The sequence below is a fragment of the Poecile atricapillus genome, chromosome 17, assembly GCF_030490865.1.
Source record: "Poecile atricapillus isolate bPoeAtr1 chromosome 17, bPoeAtr1.hap1, whole genome shotgun sequence".
Lineage (NCBI taxonomy): Eukaryota > Metazoa > Chordata > Aves > Passeriformes > Paridae > Poecile > Poecile atricapillus.
Window position 1 is genome coordinate 529,783 of NC_081265.1, and position 10,837 is coordinate 540,619.

General features: G+C 65.0%; 2 protein-coding genes across 5 annotated transcripts; one reads left to right on the forward strand and one right to left on the reverse strand.

The window, feature by feature from the left end:
* Positions 1-169: 169 nt before the first annotated feature.
* On the reverse strand, positions 170-4,163 carry CANT1 (calcium activated nucleotidase 1). The gene is made up of 4 exons (XM_058852608.1): positions 4,100-4,163; positions 1,970-2,609; positions 1,527-1,730; positions 170-1,098 (listed from the first exon to the last, which is right to left on the reverse strand). Exons 2-4 carry the CDS (start codon positions 2,586-2,588, stop codon positions 728-730), a joined length of 1,194 nt encoding a protein of 397 aa, XP_058708591.1. The 5' UTR covers positions 2,589-2,609; positions 4,100-4,163; the 3' UTR covers positions 170-727.
* A 130-nt stretch (positions 4,164-4,293) lies between these two features.
* On the forward strand, positions 4,294-9,643 carry C1QTNF1 (C1q and TNF related 1). Of its 4 annotated transcripts, XM_058852610.1 has the most exons (5): positions 4,302-4,950; positions 7,230-7,365; positions 7,613-7,763; positions 7,880-8,022; positions 8,335-9,643. In XM_058852610.1, exons 3-5 carry the CDS (start codon positions 7,627-7,629, stop codon positions 8,883-8,885), a joined length of 831 nt encoding a protein of 276 aa, XP_058708593.1. In that variant the 5' UTR covers positions 4,302-4,950; positions 7,230-7,365; positions 7,613-7,626; the 3' UTR covers positions 8,886-9,643. The 4 variants fall into 4 exon arrangements, with proteins under 4 accessions (XP_058708595.1, XP_058708597.1, XP_058708593.1 ...); XM_058852612.1 differs by lacking the exon at positions 7,230-7,365 and having other exon boundaries at positions 4,294-4,950; positions 7,593-7,763; XM_058852611.1 differs by lacking the exon at positions 7,230-7,365 and having other exon boundaries at positions 4,309-4,950.
* Positions 9,644-10,837: the final 1,194 nt, after the last annotated feature.

A 10,837-nucleotide genomic window follows, 5' to 3' on the forward strand; every position in this document is an offset into this window, starting at 1 on the left:
CACTGGGATGGGCTCACTTTACACCTGGCCACAGCTGGTGGCCCCATCACCCACACTTGCTCCCCCTGCCCCACAGGCACAGCCACTGTGCTGGAACCACAGTGGTGAGGGAACTGCTGCATGCCCTGTGGTCACAGGAGCAGAGGGACACAGACACTGTCTCTTCCTGTGTGAGACTTTTCTCTGAAACAAAAAACCCGTCACCCCAGCCATCACCTCACCCAGCTGATGGGAAAAGGGAAGGAAGATCAGCTTCTGAAGAAAAAGCCTGATGAAATCCCCCAAGTCTGACCTGCTCTGGCTGCACATCCCCTTCCACCCAGGGAGCCCCATGGCACACAGGGCAGAGCTGTAGAGCTGGGGCTCAGCTACAAACCCAGAGTGGGGACGTCACCAGAGCCACCGACCCACCGCAGACAGTTCTGTCGCAATTCAGGGCTGGGCACTAAGGGCTGCAGTGGGGCCTGCCAGCATTCCAGGACCTGGGCACTGTCCCAGGGCCGGGAACACCCTGTGGTGGCGGTCCCTTGCCACCAGGTGCCACTGCCGAAACACTTGCACCACACCTGCTGCAGCTCAGTCAACACTTTACAGGAGAGCCCAGGGCCAGGGACAGAGCTGGGAGCGCTGCCTGCCACCCCCCATGGACCCCGGGCTAGGAGCAGGCTAGCAGGGCCTGCCCACATCCCTAGGCTGCCCACACGCCTCCACTCGGTCCAGATGTCTGTTAAATAAATTCAATGCCCTCGTACTTCACACTCCCAATCCTGGTCTCGGGCAGGAGGAAGCGCCCGTCCAGCGTGAAGGCCATGATGTAGCTGGAGATCTTGCCATTGTCCTCTTCTGATTTTAGCGCCACGATGATCTGGTCGTCTGTGTCCGGGATGAACTTGAAGGAGGAGAAGCCGTGGGTGGGAACCACCTCACCCACACGCCCCACCGTCACATCCCCGAAGTCCTGGGTGGAGCTCAGCAGCAGGTTGGTGCCTCGCTGCTCGTCTGCCTTCTCGCTGTAGCGCTCGTGGCTGGCGCGGCGCGGCAGGAAGAACCAGCGCTGCAGCGTGTCACTCCAGGAGGCTGACTCGTGGATCAGGTACCCTGCGGCAGGAAGTGGAGTGTGACCACACAGGCCACAGGGGCACCAGCCACTCTGGGGCAGGACCCTTCCCCTTCCCCTCCGAAACACCCCACAGCCCTGAAGAGTCATCCCCTATGAACTTTTCTGCCTGCTCCTGCCTCACTGCCTGCCAGCGCCCTCCAATTCCTCCCAGAGCCAGGCAGGGGCATCCAGCACACCCCACTCTGCCTGGGGGCCCAGCTGCCAGGCCCAATGCCAGCTGAGCCACCCTTCAGCTGCCCCTGGCACAGGCAGCAGAGGCAAATGACCAGGACAAGGGGAAATTTCTGGCCTCCAGCAGCCTTTAAATCTCACCCAGTGCCAGTATCCCTGGGGAGGGTGACTGCATGGCTCTGGAGCCATCAAGAATGTGGGATATGGGGTGGCAGGAGGTTGCCGTGCTCCATACCTGGGGGCCGGATCCCTGCTGCAGCCCTCAGCGCATTGTAGTTTGTCACCCAGTTCTCGTGGCTCACGTCACCCTTGTAGCCAATGACCTTCACCCACTGGGGGTTCTCGTTCACCACTTCCCCTGTTGTGGTGGTCCACTCCTTGCCCAGTCCTCCCACATACAGGTGCTCATCCTTCACTGCCAGCCACTCCGCCTTGAAGCCTACGGTGGAAGGAACAGCATGAGGGGGGCTCAGTCAGCATGTGGCCATCAGACTGCCCCACATACCCCAAACCCTACACCCCTGAGCCTGCTGCTGGGCAGTGTCCCCAATGCAGTCAGCTGGTCTCTTGGCAGGAATTGCCCCGTCTTGGCCAGGCTCAGAGGTCACAGAAAAGGTGCACCCCACCCCAGCAAGCTGAAAAGAGCCTAGGGTTTCTCAGGGCAGGATGGGAGCTCACCTTTCCCCACAGTGCCGTCCCCATCTGGGAGGATCACCCAGGGCACCACCTTGTTGCCCTCGATCTGGTAGACCACCCCCGTCCGGTCGTCCACCGCGTACAGCTTCCCGTTGAAAACCACCAGCTCGGAGAGCTCCATGCCCCGGCCCTTCTCAGCCAGGTGGGACTGCAGCATGCTCTCATCCTTGTCCCACTCCACCGTCACTCTGTCCCCGCTGTCTGACAGTACCAGGTAGCCCTTCTTCAGGTAACTGAACCAGGTGTGCTCCTGGGAGCCCCGGGACTGTGTGTCCAGGTCCGCAATGACGCCGATGCGGTAGCGCACGCCCTCGGGGTTTCTCTGCGGTGGGGACAGCGGGTAGGTGTCATTGTAGCGGTCTCCTGCCTGCAGGCCGAGCTGCCAGGTGCGAGGGCTGGGGGGGCCATGCCGTGCTGGGGAGGAACGGTGCAGGCAGAAGAGCAACAGCACGAGCCCCACGCAGGCTGAGGACAGCACGATGGCCCTCCAGCGCAGTCGGAAGCGGGGGTCAGCACCCTTGGTCATGGACGCGAGGACGGGCAGACCACCCACGCTGATCCGGAGGGGGCTCATAGACTCATGGCAGGGCGGGACTGGCATCAGAGAGGGGGCGAGGAGAACCTGGTGGGAAGAGGTGAGGGAGAAGGTCAAAGAGCTGGATTTGGTGCTGGCTGAGCTCGGGGGACAGCAGAACACAGCCACGAGGGGCCCCATCCCCTCTCCTGCAGCAAAAGGTGCTCCCGCCTCATGCAGGTAAGAGCCACCATGCCCTGGGGCTGTTTGCTGCTGAAACCACCCTCAGCCCCTCTCACCTGGCTCCCTCTGCGCCCCCTGACCAGGAGCCCCGGTGTGTTGGCCGAATTGCACGACCTGCCCGGCACCTCTACCTGTCCCATGGTCACTGCAGCTCAGGCAGCGAGCTGAGGCACCTGGCTCAAGGCGAGCCCGGTGTCACAGTGTCCTGGGGTGCGTCCCCAGAGAGTCCTGGGAGGAAGCAGGTTCCCCTCGGATGGCAAGGATGACCCTTGCTGCCTCCAGAGTGGCTGGGCAGTCCGGCTCAACTCCCATGGCCCTGAGAACCGACCCCACTGATGAGCCGTGAGCTTGTCCCCAGGCCACACAGGGACACTGGGAGACACGTGGCAGCTCCGCCCCAGCAGGATGCCAACACCTGAGCAGGAAGCGCAGTGCCCAAGGGACACACACCCCGATCTGCCCAGCCTCACAGACACGGGACCCCCTCATCCCCACCCAGGCTCACATCGTGTCCTCCACACCTGAGCATCGTGAGCCCACCCTGGGCCGTGCCCACCCGCGGTGGCCCCTCGGTGCCACCTCCCTCCGTGCAGCACAGGGGACGTGGCAGCACCCCAGGCTCCCGCACACGGGCACTCCGGGCCCGGAGCAGCCACCACCGGACCCGTGCTCACCCCGTGCCATGCAGCTTGGGGGGGCAGAGACCCCCATCCCGGGGCAAAGATCCCCAGCTGCCATGGCAGGGCCCATCCCGCAGGGTCTCAATGTGCCTTTCAGAGTGGCAAACAGAGGCGGCATTGAGCGCGGAGGGCCGGCCCCGGCCAGGGGAGCTCCGGTGCGGCACAGGCACGGAGCCCGCGGCTCGGGGGCACGGGAGCGCTCCTGTCCTGCCGGGATCCCGGAGCGTGGGCCTCGGCAGAGCCCCCGGGCTCCTCTCGCTGCACTGACCCCCAGCGCGTTTGTAGCCCGCTCTGAGCACGGCCACGGGGAACCCTCAAAACGTCGGGGCACGGTCACGGGCATCCCTGGGCATGGACACGGGGACCCCCCAACACCCCCGGACATGGACGCGGGACTCCCCTCTAAGGACACGGGGACTCTCCGCCTCCGCCGGGCGCGCCCTTGGGGACCCCCGCGCCCCTTCCCCGCCCGAGCTGATGGGCAACCGGGGCACCGCCCGGTCTGAGCGGGGCCCTCAGGTTCCCCGCGCCCCCGGGAACCTCCGCGCGGGGCACAGCCCCCAGGACCCCACCGCTGCCGCCGGGCAGGGTGCTCGAGGTCCGCGGTGCCCCCGTCCGGTGGGGACCCCCGCCCGCCGGCCCGGCCCGGCGCCCCCCGCCCGTGTCCCCGCTCACCGCGGCGCCGCCTCCCCCGCGCGCAGCCGCCGCCGCGCCTGGCAGCGGCCAGACCGCCCCGTCTGGCGCAGAAACTACAACTCCCAGGAGAACCCGCGTGTCACCGCACCCGCCCCGTCCCGCCCCTGCGCCGAGGGGGCTGCCGGGGGCTGTGGTCCGCGCTGAGCGGGGCCCACCGGAGCCGGGCGCCGCGCACGGGCGGCCGGAGCCCAGCGGCGGGGACAGTGCGGGGGCCGAGCCGGCTCTGCGGGGTGGGCACAGCCCGGCTGCCCGGCGGGCATGACCCCAGTGCTGCCCTGCTCCAGCTCGCAACACATTCTGTCGTTGTCCCGGTTGCCCCCTATGTCCCGCCGCCACTCGGGCTGGGGGAGCGGGGTAGACCCAGCCCCGCGCCTGGCGACCCGTGTGCGTGTCCGGCTGTCAAGGGCTGGAGCCCGGTGGGGCTGTGCTGGCCCTGGTGCCCTCGGGGCTGGGAACTGTCCTGCCGGCACGGGGCAGGGTCCTGCACCGGGGCAGCTGCACCCTCCGGGGCCCCGCAGCAGCTCGGGGGAGCCGCAGGCACGGGCCGCCTCCGCTCCGCTCCCGGTGCCAGTGGCCGAGGCGGCCGGTCCCGGGAGCACACATGGTTAAGGCAGCCGCGGGCGCACATCTGGCGGGGGAGGGCTGCGAGCCTCGGCCCGCGCCTCGTTGCCTCCTGCGCTTCCAAAAAGTGTATTTCCGCCCGGGCCGAGCGAGGAGAGGCAGCTCCGGAGCGGGAGGCAGCGATCGGCCGCGGGCAGGCTCTGCGCTGGCCCGGGCGATGCTCTAGGGCAGCAAAGGCAGCGCCGCGAGGGAGAAGCCGTGCCCCAGAGGTAGGTGGGGGGCAGCTCTGGGAGTCCTGCCGCTCCCTCCCGGAGCTGCAGCGCGCCGTGCTCCATCTGCGGGCTCCGCCTCGGCCAGCGCTCGCCCGGCTGTCCTGGCACTCGCCCAGCGGGGCGGGTCGGGCCCTGTGCCCCCCCAGCCGAGCGAGGCCCTTGGGCTGCCTGCGAAGGAGCGGTGCGGAGCCCACGGCACAGCCCGACCCACCGCAGCTCTGGGAGAACACAGATCCCTCCCCAGCCCTGCCCCAGATGCGTTCCCAAAAATCCCGTTGCCACGAACACATCAAGCCCAGGCTGGGCCACCTTTGGCATCTCTTTGCGGGTCACAGTGGCTGTTGAGGTCCCCGGCACATCTTGCTGGTGCTACAGAAGCTGGAGAGCTGCAACTACCCCATGCTCCTTCCCCACATCTGTCCCGTGCAGCCCCCACCCTGCTGCCTGCCGGGTCTGCCCTGCTCCAGGGGGAAAAAAAGCACTCTGCAACCGTTCCAGTGTCTGTAGCAGAACACGGGGGACCTGGCCCACCAGCACAACCCCAGGGGCACAGTGGTTCTGGCTGCTGTGGTGCAGGGAAGTTTGTATCCATCGCCCTAAAAGGAGAGGGTGAGCTGGGAGTGCAAGTCTGCTGCCTCCACACTGCCCTGAGCCCCTCATCCCTCCCCTAGGGTTTGTTCCTTTTCATCCTAGTCTTCATCTCCATCTGGAATGTATTTTGGGATGTTTTGACTTGCAGTCCCAAGGCTTCTGCTGCCGCTGAGTTTAAATCTCTGGCTGCTCCTGGAGCGCAGCCAAGGCTGATGGGAAAAGCCGCGTCCCTCGGCAGGGCTGTGTGTGCCTGGGCACAGGTGGGCACCTCCTGCCCAGCACACCTGCAGGGTGCAGGGAGGGCACGCTGGGGGCCCAGCGAGCCCCGAGTGCTGCTGCATGCACCACACACTCGTCTCTGTTCCCGACAGCCTGGGAAGCACTGCCTTCCACCATGGGAACTTCCTGGTGAAGGGTTTCTCCTCGTGGAGCGATTCCCTGTGGCACTGCGTTTTCCCTAGGGCCAAGCCTGCTCCAGATGCCAGAGGAGTGCCTGGTGTGGTGGTCCCAGAGCCGAGGGAAAGCCACAGGCTTCCCAAACCCCCGGCATGCTCCATGCCATGTTCAGTGCTGCGTGTCTGGCGCAGCTGGAGGCCAGGCAGGGTGAGCAGAGCCAGGGCCAAGGCTCCCCTGGGTGATTTCTGCTCACAAGCCCCTGGCTGGCCCCCTCCACGCTTCTATCCATGGATCCGCTTCTCCCCTGCCTCCCTCCACACCTGGCAGCACTGAGACAACGGGGTGACAGACCGAGAGACAGAGGCACCGGGAAGTGTATGAAGGGGCCAGGCCCTTGGCAGAGGGTTTGAGCAGCAGGAAAAGCCCTTTGGAGCCTTTCACAATCCCTCCGCCCCTTCCCAGCTCCAGTGACTCATAATCCAGGCATCCACCCCCGGCCTCAAACGCCCTCCGCAGCCGCTGTGGGAGCACGCGTGGTCCCTTGGACCCCACACGTGGGGACAATGGTAACAGCCACCGATCACTGATGGAGACCCCGGTGCTCACCAAAACAAGATTCTGTCCCCAGATGTGCCATGGCCTGGCTCAGCCGCAGCACACGGGACAGGGCTGAGAGCGCCCTTTGCTCCTGGGGTGCCCCGGGGTCCCGGCGAGCCCTTGAGCGCAGCCGGGCGGTGCCCAGGGAGGGGACAGCGGCAAGGGCCGCACCCGTATCCCACCCCAGGGAGGCACCTGGCTGAGAGAGGAGCCTGGGTAGCAGCCATCCCCATCCCGGCTCGGACCCTGCTGCCACGGGATGCCCAGCGCTGGGCAGTGCTACACCCCTGTTTGGCCAAGGCTGTCCTGGAGCCTCGGGGCCAAAGGGTGACGTGCCCGGCCCCACGTCTCCAGCAGATACGGTTTTGATAATAGAGGGAGGGGTCGCGAAGCGCCCGGGCTGGGCCACAGTGCCACCACCACTGCAAATATTAGTTTTGGCCCCATACAGGGTGTGGGCTCTCCCTGTGGCAGCCAGCTCCCAGATAGGGCTGCCAGCCCACATCCCTCTTTCTGGAGGAGTGGGTCTTGTCCCCTTGCAAACCCTTGGGCTGGCAGCCCCAGGGCACACGAGCCCCTCGCAGCAGTGGGGGGCAGATGCCGTCCCTGGGCCCAGCTGGGGTCCCACACACAGGCAGTGCTGCACCCTGACATTTGCTCCGTGGCACCTGGAGCTGTCTGTAATTTTTCAGGAGCTGACATACTAAATTGCTGCTCTTGGGTGTCCATGGGAGGCAGCTGAAGCCAGGCTGAGCAGGAGCAGCAGCACTTGGTGCAGGACTTGGTCTGGTCAGAGGCTGCTGCTCTGCTCCACTCTCAGCTCCTGAGGTAATCACATCTGCTGTATGTGCCAGGGCTCGGGGGCTGCAAGGGTCCAGCCCTCATGCTGGTGAGCCCAGAGCCCCATACTGCCCCAATGTGGGTGTCCCCTGGTGCTCACTGGGGTGACGCTGTTCCACAGCTCAGCCAGAACCTGGGGGCTGTGCAGAGCACAGGTCCTGTCCCAGCTCGGGGCATGGTTGGGCTGGGAGTCTCCTCATTCCTGTCCTCCTCAGCTGTCCCTGGCACCTCACAGGGCACTACCAAGGCATGGAGGGGCTGTGGGTGCATGGTGTCCTGCTGATCTTCCTGCTGCCCTGCCCTGTGGGGAGCCAGACCAGCTCCATCCCTGGCCAGCGATGGTGGACAGACCCCGATGAGGCCCCATCCCAGCACCAAGCTGCCAGGTGAGGGGACCCCAGGGCTTGGGTGCTCTGCAGTGGGGGCCAGGGCAGCCCTGGCACCGCAGAGGGCCCCCGCCCCCCCGTAGCTCCCTGTTGCGCTTTGCTTTCTGCCTTGCCAGGGCCACACAGGAGCAGAAGGCTGAGGACACCCAGGAGGGGCTGCCCCCACAGCCCCGCTGTGTCCGCTGCTGCCCCCCACCCGAAAAGCGCTTCTACCCCCAGTACCAGCCCATGCCTCAGATCAACATGACCATCCTGAAAGGTGAGGGCTGGCAGGACCCCAATGCTGTCAGCATTGCCCCAGGTCCAGCGCTGAGCTGGGCTCTCGGTTCCAGCTCTTGGTGGTGCCAGTGGTCCTGTGCCCTGCACAGACAGAGGGCAGGAGCCACACTGGGCTGTGAGCAGCCCCTGCTCCGGTGGCTTCTGGGCAGCAGCATCAGAGCCTGGGGAGGGGCAGGGGCAGGACTGGTGGCTTCCTGCTCCCTCTATCCATCTCTGGGAAGGGGATTTCGGGGTGCTGGGTTCAGCTCTGGCCCCTGTCTGACAGCCCAACTGTCCCTCCTGCTCTGCCCAGGAGAGAAGGGGGACCGTGGTGAGCGTGGCATGCAGGGCAAGTTTGGCAAGACGGGGGTGGCCGGCAGCAGGGGCCACGCAGGGCCCAAGGGACAGAAGGGCAGCATGGGCGCCCCCGGGGAGCGCTGCAAGAGCCACTACGCCGCCTTCTCTGTGGGCCGCAAGAAACCCCTGCACAGTAACGACTACTACCAGACCCTCATCTTCGACACGGAGTTTGTCAACCTCTACGACCACTTCAACATGTTCACGGGCAAGTTTTACTGCTACATCCCCGGGATCTACTACTTCAGCCTCAATGTGCACACCTGGAACCAGAAGGAGACGTACCTGCACATCATGCGCAACGGGGCGGAGGTGGTGATCCTCTACGCCCAGGTGAGCGACCGCAGCATCATGCAGAGCCAGAGCGTCATGCTGGAGCTGAAGGAGCAGGATGAGGTCTGGGTGCGGCTCTACAAGGGTGAGCGTGAGAACGCCATCTTCAGCGATGAGTACGACACTTACATCACTTTCAGCGGCCACCTCATCAAGTACAGTGGGGACCCCTGAGCACCAGGCCCCTCCACTCCTCCTGTGCCAGGCCAGGTGGCCAAGGGGCCCCTGTCCCTCTCATCCCAGGAGTGCCACCCCCATTATGCTGTTAGTCACCCTAGTGCAACTACCCCCAGCAGCTGCACCAGTGTGTGAATTCCCTCACTCCAGCGCCTCAAGGCTAGCTAGACACAACTGGAAGAGTTGGAGCAATTTTAATCCCCTGCCACATTAGTGACCAGGAAGCAGCTGCTCACTTGGGGTGGGCAGGGAGCTCACCCCCTCTCCCACACCAGAGCTGGGTTTGCCAGGCACAGCCTGAGCTGGCCGCAGCGGAGCAGTGTGGCTGCCCGTGCCCTGGTGCGAGGCAGCACAGACACTTGCACCGTGTTCCTCCTTGTGCCAGCCCGTGCTCCCCGGCTGGAACGGGCAGAAGGTGCTCAGCACCATCTGGAAAGGCATAAACCACTAAGGACCCTCTTTCCTTCCACGGTGCAGGTGTTGCAGTGCGGGGCTGGGTACCCCTGTGGGGAGGGAATTGCATCAGTTCCCTCTGCAGATTCCGTCACTGCTCGCCGCAGCCTCTGCTCAGGAAGGGCTCCCTCCCCACCAGCAGCCCTGGGCGGGGGGGGCCTTTGGCCTCAGCCACTTCCTCTTCCGTCAGGTTATGTGCTGGCCAGGCTTCATGTTTGTGTAGATGCAGCCGTAGCATGGGCCAGCATGCTGACCTCTCATTCAGCTCATGCCACATTAAACACCTCACATTTCCAGCCTTGCTCACACCCTCGGTGTCCTCTTGCTTTGTGTGTGGGGAGGCTCTGAGGGACTTGGGGCAGGGTTCTGCTCTGGGGGTGCAGGGGCTCCCCGAGGGCTGGCATAATGCTGCTGAGCTGGGGCTGGAGAGGGAAGAGCAAACTGTTCCTGGAGAGCTGAGAGACCTGTACCAGGCACTGTCTGGGCCAGCTGTGCCCCACGGGCCGGGAGCAGTGCGGTGACAGAACTGTCAGCCTGGAACAGGACAGGCTGGGAAGGGTGGCAGGGTTGTCAGCAGTCCAGGTTATCCAGCACATCTGCGGAGAGGAGATAGGTCTGAGATGAGGCTGGGTATCAGCGTCTGGTTGGGGGGGTCCATGGCTGGGCTGAGCAGGGCTGGAAACCAGCACCCCAAGCACAGGAGGGAGGGGAACGGGCTGGGGGGACTCAGGATGACCCTAAATAGAGCCCTGGCCCCACATGTGGGGAGCGGGTGGATGGTGGGGGCCAAGTGAGGCAGGTCAGGCCGCTCACTGCTGTGCCCGTGGGGTGGGGGCATCAGCCCAGGGTCAGTCCCAAGGCACGGGCAAAGCTCCTTGGCCGCCCTGGCCCCTGGGGACTCCATCCCAGACTGCACACACAGCCTGCATCCCAGCACACACATTCCCGTCCTGGGACACACTGTCCATCGCAGGACACACGGTCCATGGCAGGACACACGGTCCATCGCAGGACACACGGTCCACCGCAGGACACACTGTCCATCGCAGGACACACGGTCCATGGCAGGACACACGGTCCATCGCAGGACACACGGTCCATGGCAGGACACACGGTCCATGGCAGGGCACACGGTCCATGGCAGGACACACGGTCCATCACAGGACACACAGTCCATCACAGGACACACGGTCCATGGCAGGACACACGGTCCACCGCAGGACACACGGTCCATGGCAGGACACACGGTCCATCACAGGACACACAGTCCACGGCAGGACACACGGTCCATGGCAGGACACACGGTCCATGGCAGGACACACGGTCCATCACAGGACACACGGTCCATGGCAGGACACACGGTCCATCACAGGACACACTGTCCATCGCAGGACACACTGTCCATCACAGGACACACGGTCCATCACAGGACACACGGTCCATCACAGGACACACGGTCCATGGCAGGACACACGGTCCATGGCAGGACACACGGT